We start from the raw sequence: 20,092 nt of genomic DNA on the forward strand, positions 1-20,092 counted from the left end.
AATTGCCTAAAATTGATTAAATCTGCACAAAGAATATTTGATTTCCCCATCACTGTTTTTCAGTGTTTTAAATACTGTTGCCTTGCTGGTTCTGTGGTTTTTGTGGAAATATTCCATCGGTATTAAATAAAGAATATTTGATTTCCCCATCACTGTTTTTCAGTGTTTTAAATACTGTTGCCTTGCTGGTTCTGTCTTTTTTGTGGAAATATTCCATCGGTATTAAATAGTCTCAATTAGGTCATTCATAAAATTTACAGTCTTCTAATTGCCATATTACTATTCATTAACTAGGTTCATATGATTTGTTGTTTATAAAAACAATTCATGCTTATTGCCAGAAGTTCAGGAGATGAAAGTTACCAAGAAGAAAATATATAATGTAGTCCTTGTTCCCCTTTAATGTAACCACCATTAATGGTGTTGTATATCTTTCTGTATTTTCTATATCTATGTATATTTTTTAACAAAAGTAGAATTGAATTATGTTTGCTATTTTAGAACTTTTTCTGCACAACAGTTTTCATATTTCTTACTAGTGGACATTTACATAATATACTAGTTTTAGTTTGTTTAAAGACTACTGTAATACATATGTTGCACATTTATCTTTGTGTTTTTATCTAATCATTTCCTTATGGTAGCAGAAATAAAATTTGAGAGCCAAAGATACATACTCTTGATACATATGAATCTTGTATATTTGTTTGCTTTTGTTTATAACACTGCTAAGGTTATGTCAATGATAGCTGAAAGACTGATTAGAAATTAGTAAAATCATTCCCAAATTTTCTGCCACTAAATAACATACAGCTATAAATTTGAAATCCACCCAAATTAACTTTCCCACAAAAAAAAATGTTTCCACTTTCTCACTGAAAACTTACTCAAAAGAGTACATATAAAGTGTGGACAAAGAGTATGAATCAAATTGCAGTGAACATTTCATAGGAAAATACCATCTAACTTTAAAACCTCAACTAGTCACAATGATTATATCACCATAAAATGGGAAGAAACTGGCGGATAGAATTCAATGTGTTGAGAATAAACATGCTGAAGAATGATAATAGCTGTCACATTGACTGCTTTAGTATATCTAGCAATTATTTGAATAAAATTAATAATAAAATATGGTTATCATTAATAAGTTGTTCATAAAGTCATTGCATAAACAGTATGTTTTCTCCCTCCAAACGTATAACGCATAATCTGCTCTTACATTTTTTTGGCAAAATGGACACTTAGATTTTAACTTAGAGCATTGCTTTGGTTTTTCACTGTAGAAATGACTGTAGGGACACTCCTTAGCTATCAGAGTAATCAGAATCAATGTAATATACCTTTGGGCACTTAATAACCCCCACTTATATATAATGAGAAGCATTTGACAAGTTCCATCAGTGTAGTTGATCCACATTAATATGATTTTTTTAAAAAGCTGGCAGCCTCTTATTCATGTTAGCCAAGTATAATAATGATCATTTTGATTCATATCTGAGACCCCTGAGGTTTTAAGCATTGTAACATCTCATTTCTTTTTGTCCTTTTTTTCTTTACCATCACTCAGTTCAGCTAAAGTGGAGGTTACAATCCATTATCCTACAGTGGCTGCATTCCACATTACTTCCTCATAGTTTCTAGAGGATCTGTGCTTCTTCGGATGGAAGTGCTCGTTCTCTTCAATCTGAGCACTATCTTCCAGGCAAAACACAATGAATAGCAGACCAAAGGCATCCATTCTTTCTCACTTGGACTCCTAGGAAGAAACTAGATCACTGTTCAAATCATTTTGCTAAATCCTGCCTGCAATACAAGATAAATTTTGAACCATTGTATTTAAATAACATATACTGGGAAATTACAGCCCATTAGAATTGAGATAAAAAGTTATTTTTCTTTTACATGTAAAATGTATTTTTTAAACGATCTTTGGAATAAGTTATTTTTAATGTGTTTCCTAAAGAATAGTTCTAGGATTATCAGTTACCTGATACTGTGTCACTAGTCCATTTCGAATTCAAATTAACAATTATTCTACACATTGTTTAGAATTTTAAAAGGATGATGAGTGAAATAATATGGATAACAGTTTAGCCAGGTTCAACACATTAATCAAGTACTTTGCTTTAATTATTCAATATGTTTTGAGGTGATATTCAAAAAGATAAGCTTCATTAAATTTACCACACTATATTTTAAGTATATAGGATTGTTTGGAAAACACATCTGATAGTTACTGCATTGGAGTAGCATTGCCTTGTCATTTTTTTCATTCTATCTTCGTAGCATGGTAAAAGGCTTATTACTTTACTGGCACTGTTGTCCATGCCTCTGAACATTGCCTTGATACATCAGTACCAGCTATTAGTAGTATGATATCAGTCTACTTTAGAGACCCTTGTACTACATAGCTCCAAAAGATGGTGATGAGAAAGCATGTAGTATAGTTTTTAAGCTCAGAACTTTGCCAAATCATTCTTTTCAGCCATGTGGATTTCTAAATTTTACTTGTAAACAGATCTTGGATCTAGACCTAGTAGTTGAGCAACATTAATGGTGATTTAATTTTTTAAAATTCTAAGTTACTCCATCAATAGAATACCATTTTAGTTTCCATCAACATAGTAAATGTCCATTATGTTGTCACATAATGATATGGACTTTAGTGCAATAACATTGTTAATCAATTCAAAGACAAATTTTCTTTCTTGAATATATATTTTCTGAAAATTGATAGGATGGTACACCTATTATGTGATTTTTTTTTTTACTAATCTTATTAAAGGGGGAAAACATTAAATCTTTGAATATTGTACCTCAATTTTATTGTAATGATTTTGCTGGTTACCAGGTGGGGTGGCAGTTGAAAAATTTGGTGAATGCACTACGAGAGGACCCGAGTGGTGTTATCTTAACTTTGAAAAAGCGACCTCAGAGCATGCTTACCTCAGCACCACCTTTACTGAAAAATATGAGATGGAAGCCCCTTGCTCTGCAGGTAATGAAGCTTAATCATAAGTCATACACCATCATTTTAGCCATAGATTATCTCAGTAATGCTTCTTTATTGTGCCTCATCTCAGCAGCATATGGATTAATCTTGTATGCTTTTGAAAATTTGTTTGTGGAATGATCTCTTCACAGCTTATCCTAATAGGCTTAATTGTGATGAACTCAGACAGCAAAACTCAAATAATAAAGAACTCTGCCTTAATTTGTAAACATTTTAAGAATAAATCCCCAAACCACAATTTATTTCATATCAAAATATGGATAGAAGTGAAAATAAGAGGTTTCATTTTTGTGATATATTCTTTTATTTTATAAGTTATACTTGAATATACTTCTGGAAGAAGCTACTCGCTAGTTTACAGAATTCTTTGAAATCACATCATAAGATGGTAATCATAACTTATAAACAGTAGGAAAATTAAGTTTTACACTACTTAAAATGTACCTAGTACACTCTTCCTAACTGATCATTTTTCTCTTTTCCACCTTGTAGGGTGGCAAAATAGGGAGGTTGCTATATTAGGACTTTGCATTTTTCTTCAGCATAAAACATACTCAAAATATCACTGGATTTTGATAAACGAAATTGAAAGAAGTTAAGAAAGTAATATATTTTCTTCCATTTAAATCAGGATAAAATCTTTAAATATAGAATATAGAAATTGTTGCCCTTCCTAAAGCCTTTACTTTAAAAATAAAAACTATTACCTTTTCATACATGACTAATTTTTCAAAAAATTAAATTTGCCCTTTGAACTAGAACAATGCTCATTATTTTACATTAAAATAAAATCAATATATGAAATTTATTGTCACTGCTATGTGAAATTGTTACTAAGCTCTATATAAGTACATATTACCATTCATAGATTATTTTTAATAAGTAAAATCCATTACACCTGAATGGTCTTATATATTATGATTTCTCATTTTTTAAAATTAACTACCTATTGGCCTCAAAGTTGGCATTATTCTTAAGTCATACAAAAATACATAAAATGTTTTGACAGTAAAGTCTAAAATTTTAATGTGAATCTATTTTTCAAATGTAAAACTGTATTAATATGTCCAAATGTATTTGACTTGGCTTGTAGTATATGTTTATTATCAAAGATATTTGATGATCATTAAAGTTTAGAGGTCAATGTTTGCCTCATTAACAATGTAACTATGCCATAAAAGAGCAGGTCACTTTCTCATCACATCATTTTTTTCTCACTGCATTGTAAGTTGTTATTTATCCTCTAGTTTCCTATTGACATTTCTTTTCCAAAGATTCTTCTTTCAAGTCTAAGGAGGTAGGAACCCTAAAGAAGAGACTCATCGTTTCTTTTCTTTTCTTTTCTTTTCTTTTCTTTTCTTTTCTTTTCTTTTCTTTTCTTTTCTTTTCTTTTCTTTTTTTTTTAACTTGCTATAAGGCATGTGCTCTTCCCTTAGAGAAAAAGAGGAAAAGTGAGAAAGCACTCCCCAAGGGGAACACACTGCAATCCCTTCTCTAGTCTCCTTTCAGGAATTTGGGTGCACACACACCCAGTGTGTTTTCAAGCCACAGGGTCCAGGACTCAGACAACACAGTCAGCCATATGAGATTCAGGTCACCTTAACCACCATGCTGCTGATTGACCAAAGCCCACACTTTCCACCATTATGTTTTCTTTGTACATACATAAATTTATAACTCTTATCTAGTCCTCCATATTTCACATTGAACACCATGAATACCCTAGTCTCCTATTGATCCATGCACTCAGTTTGAGGGAATATCTTTAGCAAAAGAATTGATCACTTGTTCCCGTTAGAATCTTTTCCATAAGCACAAGCTGAAGTGCTGAAGTAAAGAGTTAGTAATCATAGTAACCAATTAAGAACTTCATTTATGTAAAATCTTGAAGTAGTTGAAAGACTACCTTTTTTTTTTAACACATGTATGTGATGGGTATACTCAAAGCTAGAGAACAAAGGCTTGCTTGCTTGCTTGTTTTAATTTGTCAGAGAGCATGTGTGCTTGAGGGAGAGAGACAAAGGAAGTGAGAAAGCATTCTCCATAGGGGATGGTCACATCACAATCTCCCCTCATCCAATTTTTTTTTAGGAACTTTTGGGTGCGTACATACACACACACACACACACACACACACACACACACTCACACACACACACACCTGACATGTTTTTCAAGCCTCCAGGGTCCAGGACTCGAGCTGTGCAGCCAGTCAAGTGGGATCCAGCCTCCTTAATCATACCATCAGGTGGCCCAAGATTTTAATTTTTTTAATTACCTCACATCATTACTTACTGTATAATTGCAATAGATTTTTAAGATTTTAAGGTACTATTTCTAGATTAATTCCTAAATGTCAGGAAATGTGCCTCATCAAATCACTAATTATATTTATTCCTTACTACTTAGCTACTGTATTTATAAAATTATTTTTCCAGAATGCTGAAATCTGAAAAAAAAATAAAATTAGTATTTACATAAGTGCTTTTCTATATCCACATTTTCGTAACTTTGTTATAGCAGCTGAATTTGGTTCACCTAAAATGAATTGGCCAAGGTCAGCCACTTATAGATAAACAATACTATCAGAGAGAAAAATTGCTTCTAATTTCTTTGAAAATAACTTGAGTGGTTGACTTATTATAGAGCATAAGGAGAGTATTAATTTTAATTAGTTCCTAATTGTGTTAAAGTCTTGGGAGTAAAGGCAATGGATAAGTCCTCAAACACACCCACCACCACCACTATCAAATCCCCCCCAACCGATTTTAAAGACCTAAAATTGTACCATTACCAAGTTCTTTCTGAAGACTTTGTCCTGTGCTAATGCAAAAGCACCCAGAAGTGTAATGGAAACCATTTGGTCAGAATTATTTATTTATTTATTTATTTTTTATTTTTTATTCTTTGGAAAGGTTTTTGCTATAGGGTGCATGCGCTCGCCAGACAGAGAGAGGCATAGAGAGAGAAAGCGAGAAATCACCCCCCAGGGGGATGGTCACGCCTCAATCCCTTCTCCTCCATTCTCCTCTCAGGATCTTGGGCACGCACACACATGCACCCGGCGTGAGTTTTAAGCCACTGGGTCTGGGACACAAACCGTGGTCGACTACGTGGGAGTCCAGCGACATAGCCATTACGTCAACTGCTGGTTCCCTGGTCAGAATTCTTATAGAACACATATTTCAGTACAATCAAAAATGGACAAAATTTGAGGAGACTAGGATTTAAAAACTAAAGGTAGACTGCCTCTGTAGGAGAGAAAGTCAAAGAAATGTTGGGTGAGAAGGTTTTGAAGACAGTTTTGGAGTCTTTTGTGACTTTAACTGTGGTCCAATTTTCTTTCTAGTGCCTAGACAATGACCTCAGATGTAAACTATAATTGCTGAATATAGTAACAATCCTCTATGTAGACACAAGTTTCATTCTTATTGTGTTCTTGCTTTTGGTATGTGCAAAAATACATTGGAGCTATATGCCCATAAACTTACCCAAATGTAAGTCTTCAGGATTCAAACTTGAAGAATTAGACATTAGATTATTATTTTTATGTAGAGTATGCCAGTAGTATACTAGTAATTATTTAAAATAGAGGATACAAAAAAAATCTGTGGCATTTGTTTAACTCATTATGTTCATTTCATCTTTTTCTTATGCTGTATCAGGCTTAATAGCAACATTTGTGTAATATCAAGGTTGACACTAATCCATGCATCTTTTAAAAAATTTATCCCAACATAAAGAATAATGATTCTTGGGACCAGCAGTTAGCGTAATGCCTATGTTGCTGGACTCCCATGTAGCCGACCACAGTTCAAGTCCCAGACCTGGTGGCTTAAAACTCACGCCAGGTGCATGTGCATGCGTGCCCAAGATCCCGAGAGGAGACTGGAGGAGAAGGGATTGCGGCATGGCCATCCCCCCGGGAGGTGATTTCTCGCTTTCTGTCTCTCTCTCTCTCTCTCTCTCTCTCTGTCTTTCTGGCAAGCACACGCGCCCTACAGCAAAAACCTCTCCAAAAATAATAATAATGATCCTTTAAATTAATAAGGAAATAATTTGCATGTACAAAAATAAAACATAACTTTATTTGTCCCGAGATAAAAGACTATTAAGGAATACTATGCTTCAATGAAAGCAGTTCTATTTCTAAAAATATTTAAAATGATAGTAATTTCCAATATTAATTAACTGCAATGATGAATTTTGATTTGTGTGTTTTTTGAAACTCAATTATTAAATTATAACCTAATAAACAAAAACATACAATTCAACTTTATGCTCAGAGGGCAATTTCATTAGTACATTTCATGAAACTTGACAGCTCTTTTGATAAATTCCTGAGTTCTCAAACATTTGTGATAGAACTGAGGGATTTAAAGATCCCTTGGTCAAATATTATATGCAGATATCATATCTGGAAGATTGAATTCTGTTGTCACCTGTTCCCTTTTATAAGTAGCACAGATGTCTTGTCTCAGAATTTTTTTTTTTCTAAGAAAGTAAACCAGGGATTCCTTGCCTTCCAAGAGCTCATTTTCAAAACATCTTCTTAGTGACACCTTCTACTAATATCCTAGATTTGGGTAAGCATGGTGATTGCTTATGGTCAGATTCTCCAAACTCAATGAAAAAATTCCAGGGAACTGTGGTTAAACCTCAAGATACATTTTTAGATTTTGTGATTTTAAATTAGTAGGTGTAGGTCACAAGCACATATGGGTGATGTCATTTTCTTCTTACAAGAGATGTATGGGAGAATTAGCTGGACACTGCAAAGAATGTTCCTTGAAGTCATCACTGGGAATCAATGATTCTTAAAAACATTTAAGAATCCAGCTTTTTTTTTTTGTGACAATGAATCCCAGAAGTGATCAATAAAATCAGTACTGGATTTCAACATATTTATTTAGATATTGTTCAAGACATTTCTATATAAAATAAGCTGTATATTGTTAGAGTTATGTTCCTAAACTATATTCTAATCCATAAATACCATAGCGATGCCATGGTAACTTGTGTGATACTGTGATTTGGTGCTTTTCTATTTAAATTTTATTGTTTAGCATTGCCTTGATGCTATTTTATGGAATATTTAAATAACTTTGTATAGAAAAAGAAAGATTATAGCCATAGTAGCTTGTTTCTTCTATCACCAGACATAATGACTGGAAAACCCTATTGTGTTAGGTTTCAATTACATAAAGATATGAATGGTTAGTCATTCCACAAGAATCAAAACAACTGAAGTAACAAAAATTATTTCAATATCCCAGTTACAGGTCATTGTAACTAAAAATTTAGTGACATAATGTTTTTATGTTTCTGAGAGCTTTATTTTAAAAGCATGTTTTGAAGAGGACAGGAACTCATATTAGGTATGACACTAGAGAAGAAAGCAAATTTCTAACTAAAAATGTAATTGTGTTGACTGGGAGGCAAGAACAATTGTATGTTTTACATGCTCAAATTAGTAAATAGCTGCAAGCAATTGTCACATCAAATTTTAGTTCACGAGTGTTGAGAAAATCAGTTTAAGGATCTAAGTCACATGTGTGTTTTTGAGCCAGATTCTTTCAGAATGTTAACACTGGCTACAAATAATCATCTATAATGCACCTATATTAGTTAGTACCATAAAAATGACACACACTGCAATTTGAAAAAAATGGAAGTTCTGTTTTAATCTTACAGTTTAATTATGCTTATAAGACTAGGCAGCACAAGATTAAAGACACTTGTGTTAGCCTCAATACAATATGCAAAATTTGATCATTCAGTGGGAAAAAAATCATAGTTTGACTCTGAGATCTCTATTAGTTATAGACAGTGTAAATACATAAATATTTTTATGCACACACATTTACATATTAACTTTTTTGGTCAGAAAAAGTATTAAATGTTTTGGTAGTCTGACAGGGAAGGAAAAATTACGTACTTATTTTTTTAAGTCTCAAAACTTTCATATTTATAATTTGGATTCTAAAAAAGCTGAGAATTTTAAATATGTTTATTTCCTTTAAGTTCTTTTCAAATAATTTACTACTTAAGAAAATAATTTACTACTTAAAATTAGGAATATGTATATTTCCTTTGTTTAGGTTATTTCCAAATAATATACTACTTAAGAAAAACTAGGGAAATGTATCCCCAATAATTTCCAAAATTTGATCTAACATTCTTGACATGATCAAGAAATATAATCAATATTGTATATAAATTCTTGCCTCCCCAAACCCAGAATACATTTTCTCTGGAGCATCAGTTTAGATGAGTAAGAGAGTAGTTAACATAAAACAATCTTCTGGTACTAGGGTTGGGAATTATAACGTGTTTGAACTGAGTAGGGACTTGTGTGAATGTTCTGTACTAGAATATTGGGGTATTGTGATCCATTTGAGTCTGTGCTTATTCCCAAGAGTGGATAAAATAAATGGCCAGAATTTATACTTAACCCAATCATTTGTATTTCAGTGTATATTTTCCCCCTGAAAGGCAAAAGCAAGCTCTCTGTAATCTTAGCATTACTGAATTTTAGAGCTATTATATTTTCCCCCTGGAATGCAAAAGCAAGCTCTGTGTAATCTTAGCATTACTGAATTTTAGAGCTAACTACATAATGCATAGTACACTGTCTTAATCTTTAACATTGGGGCTATTTTCCTATCATTGGTTTCATTCAAGACTTATAGCTCTATCAAAAGCTATGTGATGTCTAGGTAGAAGAACAAATAATTAAGATGTGCTTGCCAAGAGATGTTATGATGTAAAATGTTTCAAGTACAACCTCACCAGCAAATGTAGTTTCTTAAGTATAGAAGTTTGTTTTTCATTATCTTTAAAACCATAGGGGTTTTGGTGGCACACCAATACCTTCAAGATGTGCTCAGTTACCTTAGAGATATTGGAACTGAGGTGCACAAAAGACCTGAGCCATCAGAGGATTTAAAGTGTAATTTCAGTGATCTTTTACAAAAGCTAAAAATTTTATTTTGTGACAGTCACAATTTTCCAATGACATTTATACTGGATGAGTAGAATGTTATTGCCATAGTTATCACTCATGATTCCAAGGAGGATTTGTGCTACAGCATATTTTAGGGTGCAGTTTTAAAGTACTTATATAGCTCATACTGATGCAATGAAAAATGTATGTGTAAGTTTTACTAGATTTATGAGTCCTCTTGGCAAGAGTAAGTTATTAATTGACCTAAGGTTATAAATGTATGTTTGAAAATATGTGTATGATCATTTCATTTAGAATTTAGACATCTTAAGAGATGCTTTCCAGTTCCCCATAAATCTGTTTAGAAATGAACATTAAATGTATGACAAGTCCTTTCTGGAAAAGTCATACTTGATTGTATACCAAAGTATGCCAACTTATACTGAAGCTTCATGTTTACCAGAACAACACGATGAAATCCTAAAGTAATACTTCTGTATTTTATTTATAAGTGTTGATGGTTTCTAATATTCTTCTCATGCAAATTTTACCAATATAACAGAAGATCAGAATGGTAAAAGAATATTACTCATTATTTTTATTATTTTAATGGAAGTTATTTATAGTGCAATGGTAACTCCTTTTTTTTATAATGTTATGAACACATGAACAAAAAGGTTAATATTACCAGGATAGTAGTAGATGCTATCTTTTTACCTTATTATACTCTAATATTTAGATTTTTTTCAATCAAAGGAATATGCCTATTAAAATTTGAATTATATTCTGAGAAAACTCCATTTTTTGTGTTTAGGGGAAGCCAAATTTATTTCTTTTATATATTTTCACATGCTTAAATGGTCAACAGTGGTGGGTATATTTTTTAATGTCACTTATTACAACTATAACTTTATAACTGAAAATTTCAGGTAATTGAATCATTTATTCTGCCCTTGATGTAGTAAAATTTTACCTTTCTAATGTTCTTTAATGCCTTTTTCATTCTTCTAGTCATTTAATCTTGCACTCTTTCAGTTTTAGTCCAAAGTTAGATTATATTTAAAGATTTTGTGAAAAAGTCCTCCTTTTGGGTTATAGCTATTTCCATTTTCCTGTGAAGCTTCTCCTTGCCCATATTTTATTTTTCATTTCTTAATATTAAGATTTTTGTTTTTTTTGTTTTTTTTTGTTTTTAGAGAGATTCGTGCTATAGGGCACATGTGTTCACCAGAGATGCAAAAAGAGGCAGAGAAACAGAAAGTGAGAAATCACACACACACACACACACACACACACACACACACACACCACGGGAGGAGGACAGCCATGCTGCAATCCTTTCTTCTCCATTCTCCTTTTGGGATTTTGGGCACACATGCATGCATGCCTGTCATGAATTTCAAATCACCAGATTTGGGACTTGAACCATCGTTGGCCATGTGGGAGTCCAGCAACATAACCATTATGCCATCTGCTAGTCCCAATGTTAAGGTTTTTGTTTTTTTTTTAAATGTGATTCTCAAAAAGAATGTTTTGAATCAGATTAACAAATAGTACAATTAGTAGACAGAAATATACTATGTTGAATATTTACTATGAATTTTACTTGTTGGGAGGCATACAGATAAGTGATATCTGCATGATAAATGAGTTGAATTTTTTTTTATGATTTGCTAGTAAGTAAAATAATTAGCCAATCAAATTTATAAACATGATTCTTTTTTTTCATCTGAAAGAACACGTTGTTGTCTTTAACCAGTTCAATTAATTGACTTAGATTGGTATAATTAAATCTGTTATCTGTTCAAACATATTTGAGTCTTTTCCTTCATGTATTTGCTAGGCTGTATGATTACATTAACTGATAACACTAATAACGACTCCTTACTGCAGATAAATACCTAGAGAAATAGCAATCTGAAGGGAAGGTGACAATGAATATTTAAATATCTTAAAAGAAGAAAGTTGCAGTATTCTAGGCAGACAATCCTAGTACTGATCCAAACAGAATAAGCTAGATTCTTCCTGCTTACCTCACACTTCAGGATTATTTAAAATAATGTGGAACCATTTAACTGCTTCTTTTTTCCTTCTTTCCTTTCTTTTTGTTTGAGGAGGGAAGGGGTAGATAAGAACCAAGAACTTTTATCTTTAGTTACGTAAAATATAAAAGTAAAGGAGAGAAATCCTCAAAATATAACTAGTGACTCTAAAAAGGAGAGAGAGAAAAGACAATAAAATTTGTTAGATTTTTTTTTATCATAGGGCATGTGTGAGCACAAAAGAGAGAGAGAGAGAAAGAGAGGGAGAATGAGAAATCACCCCCTGGGGCAGATGGCCATGCTGCAGTCCCTTTCCCTTCATTCTTCTCTCAGGATTTTGGGCATACATGCACACATGCCCAATGTTTTCAATTTTCAAGGTGCCATGTCTGGGACTCAAACCATGAAGTCAACCATATTGGGACCCAGCATGCCACCTGCTGGCCTCAATTAAGATTTTTCAAAGCTTATATTTTTAGAATTTGGTTTTAAGTTCACTTGTAGTGTTAGGATATTTTTAACTAAAAGGAGTATTAGACCATTTAAAAAGCATACTGAATATTAGTTTTTCTCTCACAGTATATCTGTTTAAAAATATTAAAAAATAATATACTACATAGTGAATGTTTTCTTAACTACACTTCTATTTTGGTGAAAATTTGGTCAGGTGTATTGTTTATGCATTGTACTTCAAACCAAGATATCCTGATAAAGAAGAAAACAATTATAAACAGTTATAGTACAGAGTATATATATATGTGTGTGTGTGTGTGTGTGTGTGTATACATATATACATATATATATATGTATACACACACACATATATATATTGGGTCGTTGGAAAAGTCATGACAGATTTTTTGCAGAGAAAAAAAATACATCATGACTTTTCTGACAACCCAATATATACATATATTTGAATCAGTCATTCAAAGATCTGTTATAGAGACATGAAATACATCCTTCCAATATAGTTCTTTATTTCCTTGGGCTTCATGGTGTTCATCATTATAGGTGATTCATCTAATTACCTGTATAATCTAAGGATATCCCACTGCCAAGAGTTTTGTTTCTAAAAGACAGGCATGGTTTAATTGGATACTATCAATATTCCAAAAGAAGCACAGTTAAACATAATAGTCTCTACTGTGTACTTTCATAATATCTTAAAATTCCTTGGTTAATGTTGTAAATAAAGCCTCTTTTTTTTACATCATATGAGATGCAATAATATAAAGTCCCAAAATACATTATCATTCCTTTTTTCCTTCTCTCTCTCTTTCTTTAATTTCTATTTCACATAGATTAAAACTTAACCGTCATTTTGGCAGGATGTGTGATTTCAAGCTATTAAGGTGAGCCGTGTAATAAGGAAGGTCAAAACCAAGGACTGAGCCCTAAACTATGTAGCATACCCCAGTGATATACATTGTATCTTCCATTGTAGTTATTTGCTTGGTTTTATGAAAAAAAAATTGTTTATCTGTACAAAAATATTGTCACAATCTAAAATAATTGTAATTTGCCATTTTTTGAGTATACAGAAATGTGTGTTAAATTTATAGAATTGTGGGTCTATAGAAATATCCTGAAAGTGTTTTCATATGGGCTAAAATGGCAACATCTTGTCATGTGAAGATACAGTTCATTTTGTGATCATTATTTTTATGTCTGCACTTACACTAAACTTATTTTTAATATGTTAATTGTATGCATAGCTAATCAGTAATATATGTAAGGTAAACACAAAAATTTATGAATTTTAGTTTTACTTTTGGAAAAATTCTCGAACCACAAGATTATTTTCAAATGCTATAAAGCTTGGAATAGGGAGTACTGATGTATAGCTTAACTCAGTATATTAGCTTTTAAAAAATCCCTATTTGATACTTAAATACTTAAATACAGACATGAAGATGAGAGTTATATAAATACAACTACAATTATTTTAAACAATAGATAAATGTGTGTAAATATGAGAGATGAAATAATTGTATCACATTAATCACTATAATTGTGAAGATGTATCATAAAATGGCATTGACAAGACAGTTAGCTATGTTTCTATTGACAGAAAAAAAAATTATTTTCCTAAAAAAACAAACAACACAAAAAACCACAACTCTCCTATTGACCTTCATACTTCATTTTTGTAAACTTTTCTAAGAATCTATGACATCCTACTTACCTAAGAATACAGTTTGTCTTTTCTAGAGATATCTGAATCCTTTTTCATATATCAGCCAGGATATGAGTGAGCTAGAGTTACTTTTTATTATTTTTCTTTCAATGGTGGGATTCTGACAAAGTTAATTTAATCTAAATAAGTTTGTGACTACAAAATGAACCTTCCTGTTAAGAAACACTGCATGTTATTTTTACCTTACAAATAACTTTTAGGTGGCTAGGCTATAGAATAAGGTGAGTTGAGAACTAAATGGAAACCTCTAATATATTATTTGTTTTTAGAGATCCAAAGGCAGAACCATGTGCTAAATAACATGCTTCTTGATTTCAGCCAAGTTCAAAAACTTACAGACATAGATATTTTTAAAATGATAACTATGTGTCATTGTTGTCGTTGTTGTTGTTGTTGTTTTGTGTGTTGTTTGTGTGCGTATGTATTTTCTTTTTCATTTTAACCAGCCTCTTATACCTAGAAGTCCCACAAGCAGCGTTGCCACGCCTTCCAGCACCATCAGTACACCCACCAAAAGAGACAGTTCTGCTCTTCAGGATCTCTACATTCCGCCTCCTCCTGCAGAACCATATATTCCCAGGTATAAAACTAATCATCATCTTGTTTCTAGGCAGCCACTAGCTAAAGACTAACCTAATTGCATATAAACTGTGAAGTCAATTCTTGAGGAACACTTTGAATATTTTCTCAGTTAGGAATTCTGTGTAGCTTTTGGAAGATCATCTTCATTACACCGAATATACTTTGGTCGATAATGTTATAATAGCAGTACCTAAATTATTAAACATTTATTATGCATTAAGTATCTTACATCCTTTGCCCATATAATATGAAAGAATAGTAAAATATTATTAAATAACAAGATTATTTTAATAAGTAAAAAAAAAAAATAAGTGAAGTTCTCTAGCTAAGAAGCCCCCAAGAAATCTTAAGTTACTTCAAAGCATTTCATACTTTCTTTTGTTTGTCTTAGGTTTTTGCCATAGGGCATGTATACTCCCCAGAGAGAAGGGGAGGCAATGAGAAATCACCACCTAGGGGGAATGAACACACCTCAAGCCATTCTCCTCCGGGAAAATGCACACACACATGCCTGGTATGATTTTCTAGCCACTGGGTCCAGGACTCAAACAGCAGTCAGCGATGTGAGAGTCTAGCACCTTCACCACCACCACACCTGCTGGCCATACATTTCATACATCTTTTTAAAAAAGAAAGTTACAGATAGCTTTTATGCTTTCTTAATCGTAGGTGATGAGGGAAAATTTTTGATGATAATGATAGAGAGTGTTCTTTTCTAATACTTTTACATCTATTCATTCATTACTGTTCATTAATGATTTTTTCAGGAAATAGCAAGTTGACAAGAGAATGAATACTCTATAAAGTCTCTTTTCCATATTTCTAAAGGCTGTATCTTCATTTTATTTCCAGGTTCTTATCTGAAATTCCTGGTAGGTGTGAAAGATTAGAGCTTTGTACCATAATATATTCTGTCCAAATGCATTCTAATATCCAACCTTGTGGAATACAAAAATTATGGAAAAGAGCCAGCCCTATAAGAGGATAGTTAATACCCATCACAAAGAATTTGATTCCGTTTTTGTTAGTTCTACAGTCAATTCTTGTTTTCAAGCCATATTTAGTAGTAAATTTCTTCACTATATAAAAGAACTGAATTCCTTGTGTTTAATTTCATTATCCTTTATTGTAGTACACCTAGAGTTCCAGAAATATTTATTCTATTAAATACGATGATGCTGACATTATATGATCTAAAGGCTACATGGCAATACAGTGCACCTGCAAGTAGCATTTTGTTATCTTGTAATTAAGCTATAGTCAATTTTATATACATTTTAGTTTATTTGGAATATTAAGTGTACTGTAAAAACAGTTTGTAAGAAGATATAATTTACTATGCTGACATTTCATAAATATTTCTAATATGTTACTTAACAGCCTTATGTTCCGTTTGTGATCAGATACACAAATCCATCCAATGTCCTAGTTAAACATAAGTTGCATTTTTATTCTGTTAAGACACTGTCAGGCATTCCGCATACTCTTACACAAGGAATGATGAAAGTATGTGTGTTCCAAATAAGAAACAACTCTTTTATTGTTTGTCTTGATTTTAATTGGTAAGATTTTTACCTCATTGCAAATTATTAAGAGTCCTTATTCTTCAGAGGACTGCATGTACAGATAATTATTATTTTTATCAAATCTCTGCAGTTTTTAAATGTTCTTTCCTTTTCTCTTGGATAGGGAATAACTTGGTATAAATGAAGTATCTCCTAGACAGAAAGTACTTAAAATATGCTTAAGAGGACAAAAGAGAAAAATTTTCTAGTTCTGTCTTCTGAATGTGGTGAAGATATTAAGGCAATATATTGAAAGCAATAAGAAGCTTGAGCATGTATTTTAAAACACTAGAGAATATAAAGGGTTGAAATGTCAATGTAATAGTACATTTGTTTGGGTTACTTGAAAGCACCATAGAGTTTCAGGTAAATTTTATAATTACTGCTTACAATCTCATTTTAATTTATTTTTAGTTTGTTACTATATACTTTAACAGAATATTCTACATACATTTTGAGTCAAATGATTACCCTTTTATTCAATAATTTTAGGTATTGGTCAAAACAACCCATGGATTAGAGCCCCTTTAAGCCACAGACAAATATAAATTATATTCATTTTCTGATTTGACTTAAAGCAATAGTCATAAAATTTTTTCAGTTGTCATTCTTTTCATAGATACAACCTTGGCACTTATTTTCTTCCATTTTGTTAGTTTTAGAATGGATGTGATTGACCTAATTTCACCATTCTGTACATTTTGGGAATTTTTGTTTGTTTTTGGGTTTTGCCATTGGCCCTGTAGGCTCGCCAGAGAGAGACAGAAACAGAGAGAGAGGAAGTGAGAAATCACCCCCCAGGAGGGATGGCCATGCCACAATCCCTTCTCCTCTATTCTCCTCTCAGGATTTTGAGCACACAGGCACAGGTGCCTGGCATAATTTTCAAACCGCCAGGTCTGGGACTCAAACCACAGTCAACCTTGTGGAAGTACAATGTCTTAACCACTTTACTACCTGCTGACCTCTGAAAATTTCTTTCCCTCACATTAAAAAATTTGAATGGGGCCTGGAGGTGAAATGGTTTTTATAGTTCTGGACTCCCACATGGCCAACTACAATTCAAGTTCAAGTCCTGGACTGGGTAGCTTGAAAAGCACAACAAATAAATAGGTCATTCTTTAAAAAAAAAAAAATCTTTTTAGTTGCAAGATCGGCATTTTAGTGGTATGTGAAAATATATAAATTTTATATTTAATTTGGATTGCAATGAATTAAAGCTTTCTCATCTCATCTTACAAAAGGCAAAAACTCAAAAATAGTAGGATTAGTTTTCAAGTTAGGTGCAATTTTTTCATGTGATTACAATTCTCTGAACACATTCCAGGAGAGGAAAACATGATTGCAAAAAGTGCCTTTATTCTCTAAAAGAGAAAACATTTATGTATGTGAAATGAGTTAAATTTGGCTGGTGTTTTACTACATGACTATATACAATTCTATTATCAAAATACATAGTACATTTCTATACTTAACCATATTTCTTTTTCTATGATAAAAATGAAGAATTTGCAGGTCTTTGAACAATTGAAGTCTAAGTTCTAATTTTTCGTATTAACTCCATTGTGTGCCAATAAATATAAAGGCCACTAAAGCAGTGCTCTTTTTCTTTTTTCTTTTCTTTTTTTTTGGGGGTGGTGTGGTTTATGCGAGTGCTCTCACCAGAAGAGAGAGACAGAGAGAGACAGAAAGCAAGAAATCACCCCCCGGGGGGTGAGAGACAGAAAGCGAGAAATCACCCCCCCCGGGGGGGGGCGGAGATGGCCATACCGCAGTCCCTTCTCCTCCATTCTCCTCTCGTGATCTTGACCACGCACGCACACGTGCCCAGCGTGAGTTTTAAGCCACCGGGTCCGGGACGTGAACCACGGTTGACTATGTGGGAGTCCAGCGACATAGCCATTACGCTAACTGCTGGTCCCGACAAACCTAATTTTTCTAAGAGATGTTTTTTGCTGTAGGGCTTGTGCGCTTGCCAGAGAGACAGAAAGTGAGAAATCACCCCCAGGAGGGATGGCCACACCACAGTCCCTTCTCCTCTTGGAATTTTAGGCACACATGCACACATACCCACCATGAGTTTTAGGCCCACAGGTCTGGGACTCGAACTGCAGTCGACTATGGGAGTCCAGTGATGTAATCATTACACTATCTGCTGGTCCCAGGTGAACCTAATTTAAACATTTGCACACAGATGTAGAATATTTCTATAAAAAAATACAGGGTTTTGCCGAGCTAAGACAGTTTTGGAATTGATGTTACTTTGATAAGCTCATCGCCATTTTGTAAGGTTTAGTAGAGCATAATTTAAAAATTGTTCTTTTTATCTGTCTTTTTATAATTCAGTTTATTCTGTAAACTTAAGATTTAGTCTTAGCACTTAAGATAAAATTAAATTATCTTCTAATTTGACAGCATTGATTTGTAGCACTTAAAGTAACTGGAAACAATTAAAGAACTAGGAGGAACTATAAAGAAATGTTGCATTTACATTCACAGTCATGTTCTAGAAGACAAGCTTTTCTAACAAAAAAATAATGGCTAATCTGTGAAACATTTTATCAAATAAACAAGGTTCAATTTAACCAATCTAAAATGGTATATTTCTATCAAAATACCACTAATTATGGGCCCAATCTTTTATTATTATGTGTGAATAATAGCTTTGGAGAAATACATTAAATAAATTATTTTCTTCTATAGGATTCTAAAGAGAAAACAATCAGTTTGCCATTACCCTAAATTTTGTTAATAAACTCTACATTTTATAAGATTTCTCCACCCTCTCTTCACAAGAAACATTGCTGCCATATAATAAAATTTCTATATACCTATTTAGAATGAGTGCTATGAATATATCTTCTTACTCTTAAATGAGAAACAGTGTTTGAATACTAAAAGAAAATTTTAAGGTTTATTTTAAATTAATAACATGCTATTTGAAATTTTTACAATACTAGTTTATATAGTGCTAATTTGGTTCCTAAAGCCATATTGCCCCACAGAACGGTGATAGTTGTTAAACATATCCTTGTTTTAAAGCAGTGTCAATCTTACCAAGAATAAGTTAGTAAAACTGGCAGAAGAAAGCAAGAAGGTTTAACATCGTTAGAGTTATATTTACTGTCTTGAACATGCAAGACAATTTACATGCTAAGATGAGTTCCTCTGTATGACATGGAACAGTGAAACATGGGCTGGAGCAGGAGTTCGATATGTGGCTCATTTCTAGCTCTGTCATTTATTAGCGTGTGGCATTGAGGCAAGTCATTTAACCTCTCTAAGCCTCAGCATTATTTGTGTGTGTGTGTAAAATAAGAACATTTAAAAATTGCCCTATAAACCTCAAGGAAACTTTGGGAAAATCAGGATCTATATTGTTTGGGAAGGATATTATTAGTATTTTAGATCTTTTACCATTTAACCATTCTAACACTTTCTTCCATTTTTTCTCCTTTAACTTTAAATTAGGGATGAAAAAGGAAACCTTCCTTGTGAAGATCTTAGAGGACACATGGTGGGCAAGCCAGTGCACAAGGGATCCGAATCTCCAAATTCATTTCTAGATCAGGAGTATCGAAAGAGGTTTAATATTGTTGAAGAAGATACTGTCTTATATTGCTATGAATATGAAAAAGGAAGATCAAGCAGTCAAGGAAGGCGAGAAAGCACCCCAACTTATGGTAAGAGTTCTTCTCTTATGTTTACATAAGAATTTATATCTGCCATGGGAATTTCAGT

General features: G+C 32.7%; 1 protein-coding gene across 1 annotated transcript in view; it reads left to right on the plus strand.

Annotated features, from left to right (window-relative positions):
* Positions 1–20,092, plus strand: part of CNKSR2 (connector enhancer of kinase suppressor of Ras 2) — a 299,161-nt gene that overhangs the window by 153,269 nt on the left and 125,800 nt on the right. Inside the window, exons 10-12 of the mRNA XM_006146681.2 lie at positions 2,855–3,001; positions 14,651–14,784; positions 19,823–20,034. Coding sequence (XP_006146743.1) covers positions 2,855–3,001; positions 14,651–14,784; positions 19,823–20,034 — 493 coding nt within the window. The remainder of the gene's footprint in view (positions 1–2,854; positions 3,002–14,650; positions 14,785–19,822; positions 20,035–20,092) is intronic.

The sequence above is a fragment of the Tupaia chinensis genome, unplaced genomic scaffold (assembly GCF_000334495.1).
Source record: "Tupaia chinensis unplaced genomic scaffold, TupChi_1.0 Scaffold000184_1, whole genome shotgun sequence".
NCBI classification, from domain to species: domain Eukaryota; kingdom Metazoa; phylum Chordata; class Mammalia; order Scandentia; family Tupaiidae; genus Tupaia; species Tupaia belangeri.